The following is a 25,234-nucleotide window of genomic DNA, read 5'->3' as shown; positions in this document are numbered from 1 at the left end:
CGAGTGAAGCCGTGAAAGGACTCAGAACAGTATGCTCTTGATGATGGTTCCTTGGTACATCGGATTCCATAGAAGACAGGAGACAGCTATGCCACAATAGTACGATCCTATGCAGATTTGACAACCCCCCCCCCACGATATGGTTCTGCAAATGTAGTTTTTGACGGCTATGGTGGAGGGCTGTCAATTAATGATAGTACACACCATCGACGTGGGCAGAATGCCCATCCAGTTGTCAGATTCAATGCAGAAACAGTATTCTCAGGCAAGAAGGATGAGCTTTTATCAAGAGACTGCAATAAGCAGGGACTCATAAATCTCATTAGTGAGGAACTGAGAAAGGGTAACTGCTCCGTCATCAATGTATCCGGGGATGCAGATACACATTTTGCTATTAAAAAAGCTGTATTCGATTTTTCTCGTCGTCAGTCTACTACTCTGATTTGAGAAGGCACTGACATATTGGTGTTACTCTTGCATTACGCGGATATAGATAACAGGGTACTATACTTCCGGTCTGACAATGCAGCCAAGGCTCCGAAGGTGTATAACATTGAGCAGTTGAAAGTGGACCTGGGTAATAAATCTATGCTCACAACTACTTTTTCGATATGCCTATACACTGGTTGCGATTCGACTTCCAGGACATTCGGAATCGGAAAGAGAGCAGTCTTCCAGAAGCTTGTGAAATGCAGCCCCACTTAAAAATCCAGTGCTAGTACTTTCCTTCTTCCAAGTCAGCCAAAGGAACTTATAGAGGAACTTGGTATCAAAGCAATGTCTTTCATGTTGGTTGCTGCTGTAATGACTCACTTCCATCATCACGATACAACTTGTTCGACAAGAAAATTGACAATGCGACTCCCTCCTACGCCAGCCTCCATCAAATTCCACTCCCTCAGAACATACTACCAAGTCGTGGCATGGTGGAGAGTGAATTGTAATACATGGACGTGACAGACTGGGGCTGGAAATCAGAGAACATTCAAACGGTTCCAGTGATGTTGAATACGGAGGCTGTACCTACTAATCTTCTTAAGTTGATTCATTGCAACTACTGTGCTGCCCCCCCCCCCCACTCAGAGGTCGGAATGACCGCATGCGTGTTGCCAAAATGTCCAGTAAAGGGGTACTTTTCGTGCAACAAAGTCCGGCCCGAGAATTGTAAAAAAAAAGGGGTGTATTTGACTTTTCACCCGGAGATTTCTTTAAAAAGGGGGTGTTTTTTCTTTTTTTCTCTCATCTCTTTGGACTCCTGAGAAATTATTCCGAATTTAGGGGGGTACATTGAGCATTTTTCCTGATTTAGGGGGGTCTCCAAGGCAGGAAAAGCCCGCGAAATGGGGGGTTCGGAAATATTGGCAGTCCTCAAATAGGGGGTGCCTTTCAAAAAGAGGGAACGAGCATAACATCAAATAACATTGAGTGGGGGGGGGGGGGGGGTGGGGCGGGCTGTGCTGCTTGTAGCATACTTCGCTCTACATGCATATGTTACGGACTACCATGTAACAGTGTGTGTGTGTGTGTGTGGACCTTGCCAACTTGATGTATGCCACAATCCATAGAATGAGGCAGAAGATGATTTATTCTTACTCAAGTACACTCCTCATCAACATGAAGGTACATGAAGATCTGAATGTGTATTCGCTATAAGATGACATGAACAACACAAGGTTTTAACATTTTAAATCGTATAGTGGGTGGGTATTATGAATGTGTGTCTAGATAATATTATTAAGTTGTTACTTTGTCATTGTCACTCCCCTCCCCCAGTGTTGACAATGACCTGTCAAAAGTTGAATTGACCCCTTTTCTAGGGGGGAGGGGGGGGGGGGGAGGTGACACCATAAAGGTGAGAGAGAAACATTATAAGTTAATTTCCTGTTTATAAAGTGCGCCCTCTATTGAGAAATCATAGTGGTTTTGTGGCCCTTTGGACGCCATATTGGGTTTCATGGTTTCCTGAACAACTGCTTAACGTTCTTACTTACCCTAATGGATTCTACGACCCCGAAAACCATAGAATAAACACCCCAATTATGTCTCTCGGATGGATAATAAGTGACTTATGGCCATTTTGATGTTATGGCGGCCATTTTGGACGCCATCTTGGATTTTGGGGTTTCCTGATCCACATGCTTAACGTTCTAATTTATCCTAAAGGATTCTATGACCCCGAAAACCATAGCATTGTCACCCCAATTATGTCTCTAGGATGGGTATAAGTGACTTATGGCCATTTTTTATGTTATGGCGGCCATTTTGGACGCCATCTTGGATTTGGGGGTTTCGTAGAATATCACAAACCATTCTTACTTGTCTCAATGGATTCTCTGACCCCCGAAACCATGGGATAAACACCAACATTATGTCTCTAGGATGGATAATAAGTGATTTATGGCCATTTTTAGGTATCGGCGATCATCTTGGACGCCATCTTGAAAAAACAGCTTTCCGAATCTTCGATTTTGGTATACTTTTAGTATGTTATTCCTGAGGTCGAATACGACTAGAAACCGATGAAAAACCTTTTGTTGCAATTTTTGGGGGTCAAACCATATCTTGACCAGACTATAACTAGAATAAATCCACATAATTTCCAGGAGATTGATCGCTACCGCTATTAATGTGGTTGGGGTTTTGGGGCCTGATTTGGTTTTATATTAGGTGTACATGACGATAGGTGAAGAAGTAAAAGAAGAAGAAAAAGAAAAAGACGGCACAGACGAAGGAGAAGGAGAAGAAGGAGTTTCAAATTGATTGTGGCAGGAATCTGGAACATCGCAATAGGAAAATTTCATAAAATAAGCTTTTAAGAACATAATTTTCTAGAGCAACAAATTTAAAGAAAAAAAAAGACTTATAAACTTGTTCACATGGAAATGGTAATTAGTAGTTCATCTTTCAATGCCTAATGTAACCTATGCTTTATTTTCATTCAGAGAATTTCACTTCTGTCCCAGGCATCTGAAGAATAACTTGATAAGGAGGGTTAACAATCCTTTGAAATTGAGGTTCTATAAATCTATAACGCAGATAAATTGTGCACATTTGCTGGGGAGTGGTCTGTGTGCGGACAAAGGGCAGACAGCGAAACACGCGTGGAATTCAACGGTCACCCTAGATTTGTTACACATAACATCATCTGAGCAGCAGCAAACAAATTTGATTGGCCAAAAAGAGACTCTCCTTACAGGGAACAGCTGTTATAAGTCATCGGTTTATACCTGATCTGAATATTGTTTACGATTGCAAAATATATATATATACAACATTGCAACAACAAAAAATTACAAAAAACAAAGCAAAACAAAACAAAGTAAGATCTGGGCCCCGTCTTACAAAGAGTTACGATCGATCCAAATCAATCGTAAGTACTTCAATCATTCGCAAGTTTGCAGTCTCCTATCTCTTATGTACATAGTTACGATTGATATCAATCGCAAATAAGTTACGATTGATATCAACTCTTTGTTTGTAGACGGGGCCCTGATGTATCCCAAATCATCTGAAAACAATCAAGAATTACGTCTACACCCACTCCCATTTGAACGAGAAAGGCTCACCAGGTGGCTGGTCGACTGCCTCAAGGGTGATATCATATCCTTGTGTGCCCACGTGGATGTTCGAAAAGAACTCTATGAAGAGCTCGTGACCGCTTGATAGGATACTCGATGGGAATGACGTCTTGTGTGTGTAGACCTCCAAGATCTGACCGAAGTCATGCGTATCTGTGCCGTTGCCAAAGGTGAGGTATGACAAGAGGCTGAGCTCAAGTGTGTTGAACGTCACGTTAATCACCTTCCCTGGAACCGTTGAAACATGGGTCACTGTGTATGTGTTCGTCGGGTAGTCATCAGGGAAATTCGGCGACATCAACATTGTGGTGTTTCCGTTTAAGAAGATATATTCTAGGTTGATAGGAAAGACATATATCAAATAAGGTGATTTCCTCCTTCTTTCCATGACATTGGACTATGAAATAAAATTTGTTATAGAATTTGCCTTTTCTCCCTCTCTTGTTTATTTTTGTTTATTCATCTATTCGATTATTTATTTTTTCCACATTTATTTTGGATTAAAAATATCACCTAGCCTGTTCCTGAACAGCGTGTAAACTGAATGAGTGTGCAGACACGAGAACCCATGTTTTTGCAAGGTCAAAATGACAGGGCCATTTCTCGTGAAAACGACGTTGTTTGTTCTTGCTCGATTTGTGATGAGATTTGTAGCACATTTATTTTTTCTTTAGAATAAGAGGAATAATATCAAATCAAGCATGAAAGGCATGTTAAAGAAATCATTGTGAATTTCAAGTCAAATTGTACATGTTGGTGCTCCCATCATAACTGTATGTTGGGGTGTTCCAAAGTTGAGTTCATCATGGGATTTGTAGCACACTTATTTATTCTTTCGAATAAAAGGAATAATATCGAAAATAATATCGCTAGTGACATTCGTTTGTCTTACAATGTATGGTCAACACGGGATCTAAAAGATCACGACGTTTCGAGTGCCGCTGCTACACGTCAACAACTAACACGCCCAAGGATCCCATTCCTCAACACAGTATAGGATATGATAGATCCTACATCGGTGAAACTGCCCGTCCGATATCAGAAAGAATCACTGAGCATAAGAGGGACGTCAGGCTCTGCCGAACTGACAACTCAGCCGTAGCCGAACATGCTTGGGATAACCAGCATCAGCCAGACTAGGGCGGGGTTCAATGCCTTTCCCAAGAACGACATTGGTACACACGGATATTTAAAGAAGCTATCAATATACGTCTCAATCCCAATAATTTCAACAGAGACAACAGGATCGATATCCCCGAATTTTGGATGCGTAAGATACGCCGCCATGACACTTCCCGTCCAGCCGGCCCACATCGAGCCAGCGGCCCGTTGATTGGTTAAGCACCCGTGTGCTTCGACCAATAGGCCTTGTCCGTTATTGTTTCAATTATTTGACCGCCGGTCCACCCGGTCCACCCATAGAGTATAAAACACGCTCCCTTAGTGACCATACATTGCGAGACAAACGAATGTAACTAGCGATATTATTTTCGAAACTATATCTGCAATGAGTAATATATTTAGCATTAAAAGGAATGATATCAGATAAAGCATAAGGAATATGAGAGAAAACATGTTACCCTGTAACGGGAATACCTGTTTTATTGCAAGCCACTGGCTTTTAATTGCGATTTCCCAGGCACGATGTTTGTATTATATATTATATCTTTGTATTTATGAAATCAATAAATTTAATTTAATTAAATTGAATCATCATATAAAGCATTAGAGAATTATAACAGAACATCTTGGTCGATTTTGAGTCAAATGACAGGTTCAAAGACATAGGGCTTATCAGCATACCTGTATTTTGTGGCGTTCCACAGTTGAGCTCGTCATCAACACCCAACAAACAGTCACTAAAGAAGTTACATCTGAAGGTCTTTGGGATGCACTGACGACCAGGACACTCAAACTCATGCACAGTACAATCCCCTGCAAGCCAAACATATTCAATATGATTAACAACAACAGCATGGATGATAAATGATAATAATAAAAATAAAAACAACAACAATAGCAATAATGATAAAGAGCCAGCGGCCTGTTGATTGGTTGAGCACGCTTTTGTTTCCGTCCAGCAGGCGAGCCGAGCCAGCGGCCTGCCGATTGGTTGAGTATCCTTGTGCGTCGGCCAATAGGCCTTGTGCGTTATTGTTCCAATTATTGATCGAATTAATTGGCTGGCGGTCCGCCCGTAAAACACCCCTGCTTACATTAATTGAATCACCTGATGAAGTGTTGCAGCCGCGCACGAAACGTCGTGATCTCTTAGATCCCGTATTGACCATATATTGCGAGACAAACGAATATCACTAACGATATCATTTTTAATAGTTTGATTAGTTATATTGTTTTGAATTTAGGGTTAGGGTTATGGATAGGGCTATGGTAATATACCAGTTTTTATGATATCCTGTACCATTTGGGGTTAAATATAGATGTCCTGTTAATATACCATGTAAGGTTATATATACACATATCTACATATTTGACAGGAGTTATAGACGTTGTATTTATCATGTCCTCATCGTTATTTATAATCATTCTACCCCAGTCATTCTTACTTCTCTAACTTATGCATGCATGTTACTTTCGCCAGGATACAGCTTAAGGCATGCGGCCTGTCATTTTTAATAACTCACATACGTACGTCCGACAAAGGAGTTAATAAAGAAAGGTCGAAGATTCGTCAATCTGTCGACCAGTTGAATCTGGTGTCACACATGACACTTCGCATCTACGTGGCCTAGTGGTCAAGGCACAGGTATTTTGAACTAGGGGCCCGTGTTCGAATACCGATTAAGACATTTATTCAACATTTGCAAAAATGTCTAAAAGGAATACAGGCAACCATTTTTGTCTAATTTACTTTCCCATTAAAAATAAATAAAAGTATCAAGTCATGATAGATTGGACGGTGCTAAAGGAAGCGTTCTAACACAACCTAATAATGGGCGGAGTATCTTGTTGAAAAATTTGAGGGGGGGGGGGGGTGGGGAGATGCTCATACTCGAGATATTATGACATGCTGAAATAGAGGTTCACGCTTATTTCGTATATCATAAATTAATTTGAAAAATGTGAACAACATGAAAGAAGGGAGAAATAGATGTCAGATAGTGGCTTTATAGTCGGAAAATTGAAGGAGTTCGGGGATGTAATGCCACATTTTTTTTTTTTTTGGGGGGGGGGGGGGGGTGTTGTTGTGGCTAAGGGCTGGTTGTGACTTACCACAGTTAAGCTCATCCTCCCCCATTTCACATTCATCGATGTAATTACACCTAAGCGATTCATCGAAGCATGTACCGTCATTGCAGCGAAACAATCCTTCTTCACAAGGCGGTCCTGGTGGAGAAAACAAAAACGAAAACAAAAAACTATCATTAAGGCACTGGCAGTGACGTCACATTGCCTTAAAAGGGCAGTCCACGTTCTCGTCGTGCAGAATTTAAAAGTCCCTAACAGCTAGCGTGATGACGCGTGATGTGGCACAAACGGCCGTCCATACTACAATCATGCAGAGTATAACATGACGTCTATTGTGTGCACTTCCGATCTACAGTCGCTCGTATCGCACGCACGGATCATAGCATGAATACAGCAACTAGAAGTCATCCCAGGGAGTGGGATACTTCGCGGCTCGGGACGATGCTCCGCATCGTCATTGGGTACCCCCCCCCCTGAGAAAAAAGCTAGATCCGCACCTGACACGCGCATACACACGCACAGAGGCATTGCATATAGCCGCAAGAGGGATGGGGAACCCTTTTGGTGATAAGGCATTATTAACGTAAGACAAACAGATTAACAAACATATAACAAAATACAATTATACACACCTGGCTTCACATCTTTTGGTAGAGACACGCCATTGACATTTATCGGAACACCCACTGTAAACAGAAGAAAGAGATAGCTTTTTTATTGATTGATAATTCAATATTTTTTTCTTGGAATGAAGCCTTTTTTTGCTGCTCCCTCCGAAATAAGGTTTGTGATGTATTTATATAAAATCATGAGCAAATTAAATACCGACAATCTGGTAGTCATTGAGTTACATGTATTGCACTAATTTATGGCGGAACGTGGTTATTTGTCGAAAAAAAGAGTGAGTGAGCACTAACTTTTTTTTTTGGCCCTCGAAAATTTGAAAATCGCATCCCCCCACCCCTTGAGCACCAGGGGAGGGGGCCCGTCTCCAAATAAAGGTAAAATTAACATGTTTGTACCTTTTTTTTCCCAGGGGAGGGGGCCTGGGCCTCCTCCTTTGATCCGCCACTGGGTACATGAGAACTTGTCTACATCAATAACCCACTACTTGTAATGGCCAAAATTAAACTGATTGAATCTTTGTGCAGCACATGACGCCATTTTTTTGCTGCTCCCTCCAAACAGAGGTCTGTGATCCATTTATGTAAAATCAAAAGCGAAAAAAATACCGACAAATTGGTTGTCATTGATGTACATGTATTACATTTATTTATGTCGGATCGTGGTAATTTATCGTAAATATACGAGGATCATAATAATTAACAGTGATAAAAACAATTAACAGCCAGTATTTACAAATATATGCATTAACAAATATACAAATCGACTCTTATAGATACTATGTCCCTTTTGCAGTCAACATCAAATTCTGTAGAACTTTGTAGGAATTAGGAATATGTCATGTATGTCCTATCCCTGAAATGTAAACATAAGCAGTGTCCTAGTATTTAAGTTATGCAAGAAAACCCGTTTACCTTCTAGACTTCACTGTCAGACACTATTGAGTGACTGACTGACTTTCTTTTCTTTGGGAATAAAATACGTGAAATGAGCTGTGAAGGGTACATGAGCATTTGTTTATAACAATAACACACTTCTTGTAGTGGCCGAAAACAAACTGATTGAATCTTTGTGCAGTACAAAACGTACGACCATTCGGTACAAGGGTCTGAAAATCAGACTATTTAATTAACGAACGCCTGTCTGGAATCTCCGCAAAATGCGAAAAAATTAAACAGCGTCGATTTGATTCCCCTTCTCTTTTCTGCTTCCATTTAATTTTGTGGATGCAACTTAAATTCGGCGTAAATATTCATAAATGAACGATACACGCCAATACAAACTAAAACACAACGAGCTCGCTAAGTTCGATCCAATAACTCACGGTCGTTATTTTCCCACAAAAAAGACATTTTCAAGCCTTGGTAGGCCTATTATCTTCTTAAATGCCGTTGGAATTCAACCTTTTCATTCTTTTAGGCCTGCAAATTGGAGATAGTACCTTTAAACTAAAAAAAGAAATGATTAGAAACAAATATTACCACTTTGGACTTCAACGGTTACATCTGAAGATCCAAGTACAGCATTATTGGAAAGAGATGTCATGACAGCTTCGTTGGTGGCAGCAGACACCTGGTTAGCTAATATCAGTTGAAGGTCTGTAGCTGATGTAGTGTTTGGATTACCCGTAAATAAAGACATTGCAATATTACCACCTGAGACCATGATCATTGCATCTACAACGACACTCCCTTGACTAGAAGGAGAAGGAGAATAATGATAATGATCCGTATATCGAAAGTAGTAGTAGTAGTAGTAGTAGTAGTAGTATAGTAGTAGTACCACTTCCACTACTACTACTAGTAATACTACTACTTCCATTACTATTAATAGGCCTACTACTAATTCTACTTCTAATACTGTTACAACTACTACTAATAATAATAATGAACATAAGAAGGAGAAGAAGAAGGACAAAAAGAAGAAAAAAATGACCTTTTCAAAGCATAAATGCTTATACACAGAAATAAAAGTATTGTACAAATAACGAATATTTACTATGACTATGATCACATCCCAAATATTAGTAACTGCTACTGCTGTAACTAAACGCAATACTGTTACAAAAGAAGATCTATGATTATGCGAAAGAATCTTGCTTATCAAAATTATCTCCGTATTTCAACGATCTGTGGATATGTAGGGTTGTTTGACCCGTGTGTTGTAAACTACGAAGTGGTCTCTAAAAAATTACAAAACGGTTTGTTTACTGAGAATAATATAATAAAGCTTTCATGGCACTGGATGAAGTCACTATTTTGAGCTCACCGCAAATCTTGCAATCTCGATCTCTGCAATCCGAGTTCTTTTTAGCACAATTATTACACTAGATATTGTAAATAAGATATCATTAATGGATCTATATACAAATGACATTTTTCTTTAAAATATATGTTCATTTCTAAGGGACATGAATACTGAATATAAGAAGAATAGAAATACCTCAATCCAGTCACAGTTACATTTGTCACAAATCCACCAAGCTGATCATTATTCTGTAACCCATTCATCATCTAAAAAAAGAAAGAAATCATTAAATTGTGATTTAAAATTATTATTTGTAAATCTAATCTTCTGTACTAAAACCCCCCATTAAGTTCAGTTGATAGAATATTCGTGTATACACACACACACACATACACACACGCACACACACACACGCACACACACGCGCACACACACACACACACACACACACATGTATATAACATGTATATGTATGGAGAATGAAAGGATCATCATGCATGTATCATGAAATAATACCAGGAAAATGTTAAGAAAATATAGTCCGTGAAAAAATATTAACAAACACCAGTCAAAACACTGAATCACTTGACAACAAATACAAGTTCTTTAAAATGCGCTCCAAAAAGAAATCTCTTCCCCCCCCCCCCCGCCCATTTTTCACATTCCTCCCATTTCCTTATGAATTAATATCTCATTACTACGTCACGCTCTATTAATAACTATGTCCGCGACGTGGTTCAGTGAACATATTTACAGTGTATTAAGGTAAGGCATGACGTTTCATTTATTCGAAGGTTCATGAATTGCAGTATCATTATTCCCAAAAAATATATTCAAAAGACATTGATCACGAAATATGATATAAAAGAATCTTAATATAGAATTCCTATTGTGTTTTCTGTTTTCATTTGCGATTGGTTGTTCGTAAATTATGTCTTTTTATTGCATACTATATTGCCTGTTAATATTGCTGATGGAAAAATGCTGCACCCTTTCGAAGACAAGATTCAAGATTCAATGTATACAGTAGATTTGCGGGTGCACCATGTGAGAGAGAGAGAGAGAGAGTGTTGAGGAGTCCTGAAAAGGACTCTGACTCAGTAAAGATTCAATATAATATAAAATTATCAAAAAGTACGCCAAGGTGACTGTCAATATAAAAGATGGTAACAGGGAAATAAAACTGGAATTCTGTTTTGTTATCATACAAGTATTGCTTTTGACAAATTTTGTTACAGATCACAGAATTGTTACTGATGATAACATTTTATGGACCGTATTCATGGTCTCTTAACTCCAATTTCGTTAGATATTTTACCTGAGTTTCTGCGTTGCTAGCAAAAGCCATGAATTCTGGCGATGACTGGTCATTGTACGCTGGAATGAATGTAACTCCGTTTAGCGTAGCAGACAATTCAATATCCACATCACCTGCAGAATTGAAAATGCTAAACATAATTCTATCTCATTTTGTGTGAAGTACATAGTAATCTATGGAAAGTTTTGTCATAAGCTTATACTGTTCTGCTTGTTATTTGTTCAGTTGAAAATGTATAGATGTTTACTATGTGAATGACAGAAATAAGATGAGACGTATACTGCAGTATTAATTACGTGAAAAATAAAAGCATGGTCCTTGTTGCAGCTTTGTTAAAAGATGATTAGCAGAACCAGATTACATGGAAAATTGAGAAGAACATATATGTTGAATCTACGGCAGAAAGTGGTAATGGAAGCAAGCATTAATCTTTATAAAAAAAGATATATAATCTATTTATTCAGAATCGTAGTTTTCCTATACAAATGTGACTTTTTACTCCTTCTCAATCTCTGTTCATCTAATTCTTTTGAAAAAACACTCACTCTTCTTCGAAAGATATATCGAAAACTTAAAAGAAAAAGACATTGCCAATATGAAGTATTGGAATAATTTACCCTTTTTAGATCTATGTGTTTTTATTTAAGAATAAAATTTCAAGTTTACCATTTACCCCCCCCCCCAAAAAAAAGAAAGAAAGAAAGAATGTTGTTTTGTATGTCAGCAGTTCCATGTCCTTATATACTATATTTAAAATATGAGCTTCAAACATCACTTCTTGAAATAGAATTTGCAAGTTTAAATACACTCCCAATTAACATAAAAGTGACTTGTGGATAGACTACTCGACGCCCTTCCAGGGCGCTCGCCTAAGAAATGGCCCCATGGAACCAAACGGACTTGGGTTCAGTGTGAGCAGTACTGTACTATGGTATTCTTTATTTTCTTCATACTCCTTATCCATCAGCCCATAGAATACAGGATTTTTTTTCTTTCGAGGTTGATTTTTTACACATTCTAGCTGTAAACATATCATTTTGTAGGTGATTGCTACATTTTTAAGCTGGAAATATGGCATGAACTTACCAACGACTACTCCAGGAACGACAGTTGGATCCATGGTAGCTAGGAAGGAACAGGCAAATAATATAATTTGTTTAGCGGATAGAATTTATTGGACATAATTTTACGATATACTTTAGTGCAATAAACTCCTCTATTCGTGTTATTTTTCCTCACGAACTATTGATACAGACATGTTCAAAGAAATTTCACGATATTATATACCGTTTAGCTTATCATAATCAAACTCGAACAAGGAAGAGGCAAATAATAATCGCTGAGAATAATTATCCTTAATAATAATGGAAGAATACGGAAAAGGGAGGGGGTGGCAAAATGGGCAATGATTAGTTTCATTTTGTTTCTATTATTAAAAAACGAACAATAAACATTTCTTCCACAGATTAAGTATGTGTGTGTGTGTTTATGTGTGTGTGTATGGGGGGGGGGGTGTCTTTTGCCACCATTGCAAATAGTTGTACATACAGATTTGTTTTGTTCTGTTATAGGATACAATATTTACCTGTTGGCGTCGCTCGTGTTGGTGCCTTTGTTGTCGCTCCTTTTACTTGTGGACCTGTGATCATGTTGAAGACAGCAGTGAAAGCATAAAACAAAAATGTTAACAAGATCCCTAGGTGTTGTGGTCTAGGTCTCCAGACTATGAAGCTCATGGGCATGGATTCGATCCCTGCCACACCCGCTAATGTCCTTTAGAAAGAACATACACGTGGAACTGTCCACCAGGTGAAGTAAATGGGTACCCGGTCGGTAAATATTACTCGAATGCTTAAGAAATAATCACGATCATGGTAATTCAGCTAAGGCCGGATAACAATATGACTAATGGGCCTTCAAAAGCGCCAGGCGGGAATTGTGGCACACCGGGATTTGAAATCGAGTGAATTAAAAAATAAATCCTAAATTCAGTCGAAATGGTGCAAATGTTAAAGCAAAATAAAGAAAACAGTCCTTGTTATTTCGCTACATTACAACACTTTCCAGGACTGTGGACTGCAAAGCATGACTTACCAACAAAGATGACGAGGCAGATCATCGCGATCAAGATGAGGACGACGACTGTTACCAGAATGAAGGCCTTAAGCAAGGTTTTAGCTCTCGATTTCTTCTTCCGAGCTTCTCCGATGGTGCTCGTATCGCCATCCTCGGGCTGACGGAAAACTTTAGGGTCACGGTTAGGATCATAGATGTCCTCAAGCTCAATACCTCTGATGATAGGCTTGACATCTTGACGTCCTGTTAGATGTAGAGAAGAAACAAATGAATTACCAACCAATTATTGTTTTCCATCCTTCTCTATTATTTACATTCTACCCAACCGGAAAGACTGTCAACCATCAACTGCATGCAATTTGAATATCCTGCGTCACCCACTTTACAATCCAAACAAATTCATTAAATTAAATTGGTATAACATGTCATCTGCATTGCCCGTTTAGATGACTGATTAATCATGCAATGAAACCTTCTCACAATAGTTAAAATAGTCTGTTATTATTAGATTAGATTCAATAGAAAATGGGATCTTTATTATATGGATTACTTTGCATTAAATCGACACACTTGTGATATAGGAATAGCGAAATTGATGTTCTTACAAATATAATGACACCAGGCCATACAGTAGTAATAGTAAAAGTAGTTATAATAATGGTAGTAATAGTAGTAGTAGTAGTAGCAGTGGCGTACGCAGGATTTTTTTCGATGGGGGGGGGGGGGGGTCAACGATTTAATGACAAATTTCGCAACGACTCAGCCAGCTGGTGAATAAGCAGAGGGGGGGGGGGGGGTAAGAGAAAAAAAATTTCCCCCGAAAATGTGAAGATTTGGCCGACCGATATTTCGTTCAGTTGGTGGGGGGGGGGGGGGGGTGAAAGGTCACCTTTTTGGTCAACCTTTAGCACCAAAAAAAAATTGAGGGAGGGGTTTTCCTCCAAAAAACACACACATAACAAAAGTGGAGGAGGGGGGGGGGAGTTGTTGACCCCCATACCCCCCCCCCCTCCTGCGCACGCGCCTGAGTAGTAGTACAAGTAGAAATATATTGATAGAAGTAGTGTAGTAATAGCAGTAATAGTAGTAGTATTATTTTTATTTCTATTATTAGTAGTAATAGTAATGGAAGTTGAAGTAGGCCCTAGTAAGAGTAAGTAGCTGTAGTAGTAGCAGTAGCAGCTGTAATGGCAGCTAGTGTAAAGCCGGGGTAATAATGCGCCTTGGAATAGAACTTCTAGATAAACGGCGCTATAGATATGCCTATAATTATTAGTAGAAGTATAAGTAGAGGTAGTTATAGTAGTAGTATTAGTAGTAGTAGTAGTAGTAGTAGTAGTAGTAGTAGTAGTAATATAAATAGTAGTAGTAGTAGCTCAAGTAACTCAAGAAAAATCTCCCAGAAACTCCACGCAGACACCTAAAGGGATAGTTGAGTTCTGTTTCCAGACCGCAAATGCATTCAGAGTGCATGGCTATTTCTCTTATTCTTATCTATGACATTTCTAGTGCCCTTTTAGAACATAAATTTTGCTATGAAGGCAATTTTTTAGACCCCAATAGGTGTGAAATTTAGCCTATACGATCATACCAATTCAGCTCCACTTTAAAAAAAAATACGGTGACTGTTAAAAATAACAATGCATGGGCCGGCTGGTTGTGTGTAATCTAACCAACACGAAAATGCCAACAAAAAAGACAACATCAGCATTGGCTGAAATACGACGTAACAGGCGTTTTCTTTTCTTCCAACGGCTTTTTCAAATTATCTAATATTTGTGGTGATACAAAAGTATTAAAAATAGTTATATTTATGGATATTTCACCCGTCTCTAAACCGATTTTGATCAAACAAAGATAATTTTGTCATTTAAATTGTATGTTCTTTCAAATTTGACACTCAGTTTTGTTATTATCTCACAAACAAATATTATATAAAGCGCCCTCTCCAACAAAACTCAACTATCCCTTTAACACCTATCTTTCTCATGTGGGTATTATCATGGACCTAATACAAATGGCTACATGTATGTAAAACTCGCAAACGAGGGTGATTATTACCCATTCACTTATGCACTTATAGAAACACTGTACCCCATTTTTAAAATAACTTAGGATTGTTTGTGAACTTGCCGGCCTTGCCCCCCCCAACTCTGGACCTACCCCCCATGCCCCCTCCCCTCCCCATCTTGAAAATTGCAATACTCAGAGGGCGGCCGTTTGATATTGATAATGATTATTTACCCAGAGGCCTTATACTGTTTTAACGGAAAAAGAAGAAAGGAAAAGAGGATTTCATAATAGTTCTTACCTAGAAAATATAAAGATACATAATGATATCGAATTTCAGTGTGTGAGTAATCCTGTAACTCGGGGTAGGTAACAAAGTTAAAAAGGAGTTAAACAGGAATTGAAAGTGAAATAAAATGGGGTTTACATGGACAGTTGTGTATTAGTATAGAGGGCGCTAAAAAAAATATTTTGTTAAGGGTGAATCTTGCAAAAAGGGTTCTAGGACACCTACCCCTTGACATCCACCCCGGCGGAACCACCACAGTCAACTACCCCCTAGGGCACTACCCCTTGGGCATCCACCCTCTAGGACGACTACCCCCCCCCCCCCGCCGGGGGCGTATATTTTATTTACACGCCAGCGAGGGGGATTTCTAGATTAATTCCCCCAAAACCGCTCGCGAAGACCGGATAGACTGGATAGAAGAGCTCGCTAGTGCTTATACGCTAGTGTGAATTTACATCGAGGACAACGTTTGCTTAACTTTTTCTTGAAACACTTGAATGGTTATGGAATCTGTTTGTTTTTTATCTTCAAATATTAATATTATTCTGCATCAAATATAACATATTTGATTTCTACTGTGGTATGTAAAGGCATAAACTTACGTTAATACATGTACAGTACATACAAATATAGATTTTTAACCAAGAAGGTGCACTATGGTAAAACATTTTAACAAACACATCAACATATTACCTTGACATCTCATCACCATAGCCATTGTAAAACCATATATTAATGATACATGTAAAATATAGATTGAAGCAATTCTCTTCCATTGGCTGTATCCTGAGTGTGATTTATATAACGGATTTTGAGTAATATTTGCATCTACCTGTTGAAGAATATATATAGTGCATGAAGTAGAATATATGGAGATGTGGGGAATCAAGTTGGAGCTCAATTGGAAGGGAGTAATGAGAAATATTAAAGCAAGAGAAACTGAGAGATGAGGAAAGCAAGAAGAAGTTATTGAAGTTGAGAGATGACTCGCGAGATAGCCTTGTAATAATGAATCCTTTTTTAATGTTGTCTTGAGAGGAAGTAGACGATTTTTTGAGATTAGGGTAAGTATTAGAAAAAACGGAAATAGAATTAATGAGAAAGTTTTTTTTTTAATCTTCAATCGAGATCAATACATATAATTAGATGGGGAATCCCCAACTGGCATTCATGTGCGATGTCACACCTACGCGTAACGCATGTCCCACACAAAAACAAATGAGAAGAAAAGAGACAATAATGTAAAAGAGAAGAAGATAGAGGATATGGGTAAAGTAGAGAGACAGAGAGAGAGAGAGAGAGGGAGGGAGGAGAGAGAGAGAGAGAGAGAGAGGGGGGGGTGGGGGGGGGGGGGGAGAAAGAAAGAAAGGAAGGAAGGAAGAACATGAAACTTAAATTTACAATTAGGCCTACAGATTACATTTCCGACTGAGTTGGCTTGACATATTATGGGCCTAAGAAGTCTGCGGACGAAAGTACAACAATACGAAAACAGAAGTAATATAAAATTGCCTTTAAGAGAGAAAGAAAAGTTATTTCTAGAATAAAATGAAAGGGGCTATGTGACTTTCAAGGAGGAATTAACAATTTCTATCGCTCGTAACGACTATTTTGTATTTCCTATTTTTTTATAATTCAAGAACTTCCTGGGGCTCCGCCCCAAGACTCCCGGTAAAGGCTAATTATTTACACAATTCCTTGCTGTCTGCTGCCTCGAGATCACTGGACTGTGACAGGAGCGAAGAAAGGTAACAATGTATAGCAAGAATCCCTCACTATTCAGTGAAGGATTGATACTTTTTGAAAGGTAACAATGTATAGCAAGAATCCCTATTCAGTGAAGGATCGATACTTGTTATTATTAAAGACTCCCGACAAAGGCTCTCCCCCTGCACCCCATCCGTAAATATAGAAGTGGTCCCCAGGACAACCTTTTGTGGTATAACATTGGAGAGAGTGTGAGTCTTTTGTAGTTTAAGCTTCTAACAACCACTCCCGTGGACCTCGTATTATTCACACGTTTTGCTGTCTGCTGAACATTAAATTGCATTGCCCCCATTGTGTGCTATTTTCAAAGAGCACATAGAGCCTTCAGATTGGACATTCCATCTCATAAAATTGTCTATAAGAGAGAAAGAAATAACCTCCCTTTCTCTCTTCAAGACAATTTTCTCTCTTGAAAATCGAATATAACCTCTATCTTACTGTACTGATAGTGTTAATGTACTGAAATTGTTTTGTCAATGGATGCTGTGTGTACATGTGTGTGTATTTTTACGCTCGCTGTGCTGATTTCTGCTCTCATATTCAACAGCAAATTGCGAAATAAATCCCAATATTTCTGTTTAATATCTGTAACTGCTCGGAATCTTGTGTTGCGTTCAAACGGTTGAAGTGGTATCAAATATGAATATCTTGTGTCAACCCGCCTTTCCACAGGACTTCCCTCACCCTGCTCTCTCTCCTCTCTCTCTCTCCCTCTCTCCATCTCTCTCGCTCTTTCTATTTCTCTCCGTCATTACTCTTTCATCTATCTCTCTCTCTTATACGCCTATCTACCTACTCGTTTCTGTCCTCCTTATCTCCCTCTCTCTCTCTTTCTCCTCTCTACCTTGCCTTTTTCTTTCCTTCTGACATTTCGACTCCTCCCATGTCTGATTGAATTTATCTTGCACCTTCTTCAGTAAGATACTATTATTGAAGTTCACATAATACATGTTCAAAGTCTTGTTTTGAAATATAGTATGTTTAAATCTCTAGTGTGATATTTTGATAGTTTACCCATTACTCACATATTCCGTATATGTGCATTCCCATTTCCAAAAAAAAAAAAAAAATTCATTTATTGCATTTTAACCTTTTAAATCTGTATGAATGACGTTGAATGTGGCACTATGAACTGTAATTTTGCATACACAGTGATTATACTTCCTCTAATTCTCTCTCTCCCGGTCGGCCTCTTTTTGCCCATCCCCCCCCCTCTTCTCAGTCTCCGGTTACCTGTTTCTTACCTTTACTTCGTCTTCCACTCTCCTCCTCTCAGTCCCCCCTTCTCTAACTCTCCTTTTCTCCTACTTTATTTCTACTTCCTTTTTTTGCTATCTCTCAGTGCAATATGTGAACATACTTTGACATTGTTTTAAGAATACTGTCTTTTATTTTGATTGCCGTATTGTTTTTATGTTTTAACGTAGCTCACATTGTTTGATAATTGTTACAGCATTGATGAGCAAGTTCAGTTTTTATCATGTAAACTGAATGTTATTCAGCTTACGGGCTGCCAGGTTCAAGTATTTTAATAAACACTCAACCAAATATCGTTAAGTACAAATGACCTTTCACTCTTCTGATTCGACGATATATAGATGATCGGGAGTATGAGCTGAATCAAAGCTAAACACAAATAAAAAGAAGCTTTTGCCGAGAGTCTTAAACAGGATAAATCCTCCTCTAAGTAGGGATTCTTGGCTTTCTTGCTATATATACCTTTCTTTGCTCCAGTGATCTCGAAGCAGCAGACAGCGAGGAATTGTGTAGATAATAAAAGGTCCACGGGAGGGGTTGTTATAAGCTTTCAATACAAAGAATCATATTCTCTCCAACCTTATACAACAAAAGGGTGTCTTTGGAACCACATCATGTTTACTGATGGGGTGCATGGGGGGGGGGGGGCTTTGCTGGGAGTCTTAAACAGGATAAATCCTTTGAAAACTAAATAGGGATTCTTGTTATACGTTGTTATATTTCTTCGATCACGTGATCTCGAGGCGGTAGAGGGCAAAATGCACAAAACAGACGAAACACTTGATGCATTGCTGATCGTCAACGAAACGGAGTTAAGTCTTTTGTCAACTCTGTTTGTTGCTACGGCAGGCAACCAGTGAAAACGTTTTAGATTAATCAAATCATGGAAATGCAAGCATTACTTAAACAAACAGAACTTTGTTATTCCTGTCTCATTTTTTTTCTGATTGAGGTGCCATATCAAAGAGCCAAAATGAACTTTCTAGGAATGTGCTTTTCTATTTCAAATTCAGATACCGCCCGCCAAATGACTCTTTGTTACCCTGTCTTCAAATTGTTTTGAATCACTCATGCGTGAAATATGCATTATGCGGGTAGCATCAAATGAAAGAAGAGGATCTAAGCTTTATAAATATGTGTCATTTATTAATTATAATGTGATTGAGCTATGATAAAAACATCAATAATTCTCGGTTTCGTTTTTGTCTGGGACGCACTGTATAATACATGTATTAATCCTGAGGAGTTGTAAGTTTTAATTTGCTTAAGTGCACCTCTCTCACTCTCCCTATCTTCTATTTCTCTCCCTCTCTCTCTCTCCCCCTCTCTCCCTCTCATTATTGTTTTCATTATTCCTCTCTCTTTCTCCTCTCTTTCTTTCTGCTCCTTTTCTCTCTAATTCACCACCTCTTTCTTTCTCTTCCCCCCCCCCCTCTCTCTCTCTCTCTCTCCCTTTCTTCGTATTGTTTAGTATGTCTTAAAAAAATGTTGAGTATAATTACATATTGTAAAGAACTGAAAACCACAATAAAACCATATTAGTCATAATTCAATAATTGTTTTATATTAGTTAGTTTATCATGTGATGAATTAAAGTAGTGATGACACTTCTTCCGTATCAAAATTATTACATTTGTAGGTAAAACTGTTTGTGCATTTCTATTCATTATTAAGAACCAAATGAAAAGAAACGCTTTCTTTTAGCAGAGTTGACGTGGGCTATCCCCGTACTTGTTTCTAGAATTTCATAATGTATTATTTAGTGTGTGTTATGCGTATCACAAAATGTACCCAACTTTGGTAGCTTTTAATAAAAGAGTTACAACCTATGTTACCTTAAATCACATTTTAATGTAAATTAAAAAACTAATACTCTGTCTAATGATATCGTTTTCATAGTTGTGCTGCCAAGGATGATTGTCAAACAGCCAGCTTTTCAAAAAGAATTGTCAAAATTCTTTTGTACCAAGTTTGGGCGCAACTAATGAACGTGGGACAAAAGCCATTATGTTTGTGTTATGTCATTCCAATAACAATTGCTAATTTAATTACATTGAATATTAGGCAGTTGGATGAGAAGAAAGGTGTTTATATCAATTCAAACTCAAGGAAATGCTTATTACAATTCATGATATTCTCTTTATTATTATGAACATAATCTTGACTTCATTCACTATCCTTGTTAAAGGTAACCGTCTTATTGAGTGATAAAAAAGAATAGCATTTATTTGGGATCTTATCTTCAAAAAAATGAAGTTCCTTTGATATGACTCATCATATGTGTTTTTTCTTGCATTTGGGTTTTGTAACCTTTGAGTTTTTATACGCTATTTGAGGTAACAAATCTTATGCTCCTGTATATAAATTAAATTAAAGAATCAGTGCTTACTTTAGCCCTTTTTAGGAGGAAACTAAGAGTAATCGCAAGGAAACCAATTAAGAAAAGAGAAAAGTACGTAAGATAAAGATGATGAACGGGAATGGAAAGTAAAAAAAACACATGAAGAATAAAAATAAAGCAATACAAACAAAAATAAAACAAGGGATAGAAAGACAAAGTGGGAATGTTGTGAACAAGCGGGAAAGAAAAGAAAAAGGGATAGAGTTAGAGGGAGGGGCAGAAATATTAGGGAAGGGTTAGGCATAGGAATAACAATGACATCAAAAGACCATTCAGACAGGAGAAGAGGTAGAAATCTGGTTATAAACAATACAAGCAACGCCTTTTCACTTCGTTTCAATTTATATATTTCAATATGACCATCCTTAATCATTTTTTTCTTCAAATTTTCAAATTTGTCTCATAAAAGATTGTGTTTACATGTTCGATTGTCTATTACTAAATCTATATGTATCATGTATTTGCTCAATATAGTAAACCGAAATAAATATTAGAATAAAATAAATTCAAACGCAACGTTACCTCGAATGCATTTCCTTTGCTTGAATCCGCCATTTCCACTTTAGAAAATCACAAGCAGGGTTTGAGATGATTTTGTTATGGGTGTCCTACTTTAGATGCCTCTCCGACATCTGATATTGGTCAACACAAATTCCCCGTCCTACAAACTTGGCATCAAGTCGATGTTCAATGGAAATACTGATGTTGAGGTCCGACGTGGACCGTGGAAATGATACTGTATACCAACACGTTATCCGACGCCACTGGTATACAGGTACCCTTCCGGATGTTTGCTACAAAAGCTCAGGTCTTAAGGGTTTATACCCCTGGTTGATTGATCCAATACAAAAGAAGATTCCAAGAACAGTCTGGCTCACCTTTCGGGGGCAGTGGCGTAATGAGCAAACAATTTGGGGGGGGGGGGGGCGTGGGATCCAGGCATGGGTGTCGATACTTACGTAATACCTATTCATCAGGGGGGATGAATGAATAGATCATCCCCCCCTGATGAATAGGTATCAGTTACGGATCGACACTCATGGATCCAGGGGCGGAGCCCCGGAAGCTCAGTGGTTTTAGGCATTGAATTACGGTCAGATAAGCATTATTTTGATACCTTATTTGCGACACTGGCAGGTCACTAATTGACGGGGGTGAAGGGGGCTGAACCCCATGAATTAGCTCAGGGATTTTAGGTGTTTAATTACGGTCAGATGAGCATCCAGGGGCTCGTTGGTTGGATCCAAGCTCAGGGGTTTTAAGCATTTAATTACGGTCAGATTAGCATATTTTGATACCTCATTTGTGACACTGGCAGGTCACTCATTTTTTTCCTTCTTTTTCTTTCTTTTTCTCATTAAAATAGTTTTTCGAAAAAGTGATGAGGGAGCTAGAGCCCCCGAGCCCCGCCGTTCTGCAGATGCTGACATGAAGGCTTCTAAATAAGCATATTTTTTGCCTGCCTGTTAATTTGGGAATTTGTAATTTTCCAACAAAAGCGAAAAAAATAGTAAAATTAAACAAAACAAAAAATGAGAATAATCCCGAAAATCATGTCATTTCAGCAGCATTCGTAAATCCTGCTATCGAATTAGAAATAAACCAAGTTTTTTTTATTTTTTTATTTATTTATTTATTATTATTTTTTTTTTAGGGGGGGGGGGCAACTACCCCCAAGCCCCCCCCCCCACCAGTACGGCAGTGTTCAGTGTTTTCCGCGTATGTATCATTTATATATGGTTTTACAATGGCTTTGGTGATGAGATGTCTAGGTTGATGTGTTTGTTAAAATGTATTAACATACTGCACCTTCTTGGTTAAACAAAAAATATATTTGTATGTAATAACGTAAGTTGATGCCTTTACATACCACAGTAGAAATCAAATATTTCATATTTGATGCAGAATAATATTTATATTTGGAGATTAGAAACACAAACAGGTTGCATAACCAATCAAGTGTTTGAAGAACAAGTTAGGCAAACTTTGTCCTTGATGTAAATTCACCCTAGCGTTAAACACTAGCGAGCTCTCCGATCCAGTCTAGACTCTTCGCAAGCGGTTTCGTTGGAATTAATCGAGAAATTGCCCTCGCTAGCGTGTAAATAAAAAAAATACGCCGCCGGGGCAAAGCCGCTGGACCTCTCGCCCCCAAATGATTTTGCTCATTACGCCACTGCCCCTGAAAGGTGAGTCCCCCTGGAATTTTTACCCCCCCCCCCCCATCCCAAACTGCTTCCGGCGCGCCTGGGAACAATAACTAATGAGAAGTCTCCAACTGGCATTTATGTGAGATGTCACAAGTACGCGTAACGCATGTCACACACACAGACATGCGAAGAAAAGAGAGAATAATGTAAAAGAGAAGAAGATAGAGGATAGAGGAAAAGGAGAGAGAGAGAGGGAGAGAGAGAGAAAGAAAGAAAGAAAAAGGAAGAACATGAAACTTACATTTACACTTAGGCCTACAGATTACATTTCCGACTAAGTTGACTTGACATGTGCCTAAGAAGTCTGTGGACGAAAGTACAACAATACGAAAACAGAAGTTATATACAATTTTGTTTAAGAGAGAAATAGAGGTTATTTCTAAAATGAAATAAAAGGAGCTATGTGACTTTCAAGGAGGAAATAACAATTTCTATCGCTCGTGATGACTATTTTTATTTTCCTAATTTTTAAAAATTCATGAAACTCCGCCCCAAGACTCCGCCCAAAGACTCCCGCAAAGGCATATTATTTACACAATGTCTTGTGTCTGCTGCCTCGAGATCACTGGAGCGAAGAAAGGTAACAATGTATAGCAAGAATCCCTTTTCAGTGAAGGATTCATCCTTTTTATTATTAAAGACTCCCGGCAAAGGCTCTCCCCCTGCACCCAATCCGTAAAGATAGAAGTGGTTCCCAAGACAATAAAATTGGAGAGAGTGTGAGTTTTATGTAGTTTAAAGGTAAATACCAGTTATGGTCATGCGATTGCATTGTGAAAGAAACGTTGTGGAATCGATCAGAAAAGGTTGATCATCTAGCATAGATCTAGAGGGATCTATAATATAAGTATTGGTGTGTACTGCAAGGTTCTGGAATCATCAAAATGATAAGAAATTTTGCCCAGTCTTTGTAGTTACAAGCACTGTACACAGAAAGATGTATATGGGACTATACGCACACATGCGTTTATCTCTCACATACCATGGATAAACTAATTTACCAAATATTATATCAATTAGTAGGCGGTTTCCCGGCAAAATTGTTATCATCATGTATTAGTCAAAACATATTCTTTCACATGATTGGTAATAAGAGCTTCCATTTCATTTTTGAAATTGGGGCGTTTCCAGTACTGGTCTTTACCTTTAAGCTTCTAGCAACCCCTAACAACCACTCCCGAGGACCTTTTATTATTTACACAATGTCTTGCTGTCTGGTGCCTCGAGATCACTGGAGCGAAGAAAGGTAACAATGTATACCAAGAATCCCTATTCAGTGAAGTATTCATCCTTTTAATACAGATGCATTCTTCTACCATTCTTGACCAAAAGTGCGTTTCAAACTTAATGATGTGGGCATCATCCGATTTAATATTGTGCCCAGTATTAAGGGTGTGTTCCGCTACTTGCTGCCTAATCTGTGGGCTTTTTTGTGCCCTCAAAGAGAGCACACAATAGGGTCAGCGCAATTTACATATCAAGGGATGTACTAGAGTTTATTTCTAAAATGAAATGAAAGGGCTATTTGCTGCCTCGAGATCACTGGACTCTGACAGGAGCGAAGAAAGGTAACAATGTATAGCAAGAATCCCTATTCAGTGAAGGATTTATCCTTTTTATTATTAAAGACTCCCAGCAAAGGCTCTCCCCCTGCACCCCATCCGTAAAGATAGACGTGGTTCCCAAGACAACCTTTTGTGGTATAAAATTGGAAAGAGTGTGAGTTTTTTGTAGTTTAAGCTTCTAACAACCACTCCCGTGGACCTTTTATTATTCATACGTCTTGCTGTCTAGCTGCCTCGAGATCACTGGACTCTGACTGGAGCGAAGAAAGGTAACAATGTATAGCAAGAATCCCTATTCAGTGAAGGATTGATCCTTTTTTTATTAAAAAGAAATAACCTCCCTTTCTCTCTTCAAGACAATCTTCTCTCTTGAAAATCTGTACTGATAGTGTTAATGTACTGAAATTGTTTTGTCAATGGATTGTGTGTGTACACGTGTGTGTATTTTTACGCTCGCTGTGCTGATTTCTGCTCTCATATTCAACAGCAAATTGCGAATAAATCCCAATATTTCTGTTTTATATCTGTAACTGCTCGGAATCTTGTGTTGCGTTCAAGCGGTTGAAGTGGTATCAAATATGAATATCTTGTGTCAACCCGCCTTTTCCACAGGACTTTCCTCACCCTGCTCTCTCTCTCTGTCTCTCCCTCTCTCCATCTCTCTCGCTCTTTCTATTTCTCT

At 38.5% G+C, this 25,234-nt stretch overlaps 1 protein-coding gene across 1 annotated transcript in view; it reads right to left on the bottom strand.

Moving 5' to 3' along the window:
• LOC579734 (low-density lipoprotein receptor-related protein 1B) overlaps positions 1-21,575 on the bottom strand; it is a 50,252-nt gene extending 28,677 nt beyond the window's left edge. The window contains exons 1-11 of the mRNA XM_030977831.1: positions 21,300-21,575; positions 13,072-13,296; positions 12,563-12,616; positions 12,064-12,102; positions 10,978-11,090; positions 9,855-9,925; positions 8,894-9,108; positions 7,421-7,474; positions 6,813-6,926; positions 5,382-5,513; positions 3,567-3,911 (exon numbers count right to left, since the gene is read on the bottom strand). Coding sequence (XP_030833691.1) covers positions 3,567-3,911; positions 5,382-5,513; positions 6,813-6,926; positions 7,421-7,474; positions 8,894-9,108; positions 9,855-9,925; positions 10,978-11,090; positions 12,064-12,102; positions 12,563-12,616; positions 13,072-13,096 — 1,162 coding nt within the window. The 5' untranslated portion in view covers positions 13,097-13,296; positions 21,300-21,575. The remainder of the gene's footprint in view (positions 1-3,566; positions 3,912-5,381; positions 5,514-6,812; positions 6,927-7,420; positions 7,475-8,893; positions 9,109-9,854; positions 9,926-10,977; positions 11,091-12,063; positions 12,103-12,562; positions 12,617-13,071; positions 13,297-21,299) is intronic.
• Between the last annotated feature and the right edge of the window lie 3,659 nt (positions 21,576-25,234).

Source organism: Strongylocentrotus purpuratus, unplaced genomic scaffold (genome assembly GCF_000002235.5).
Source record: "Strongylocentrotus purpuratus isolate Spur 01 unplaced genomic scaffold, Spur_5.0 spur5_scaffold_1, whole genome shotgun sequence".
NCBI classification, from domain to species: Eukaryota; Metazoa; Echinodermata; class Echinoidea; order Camarodonta; family Strongylocentrotidae; genus Strongylocentrotus; species Strongylocentrotus purpuratus.
Note: the sequence above shows the minus strand (reverse complement) of the source record. Positions and strands in the feature narration are given on the sequence as shown.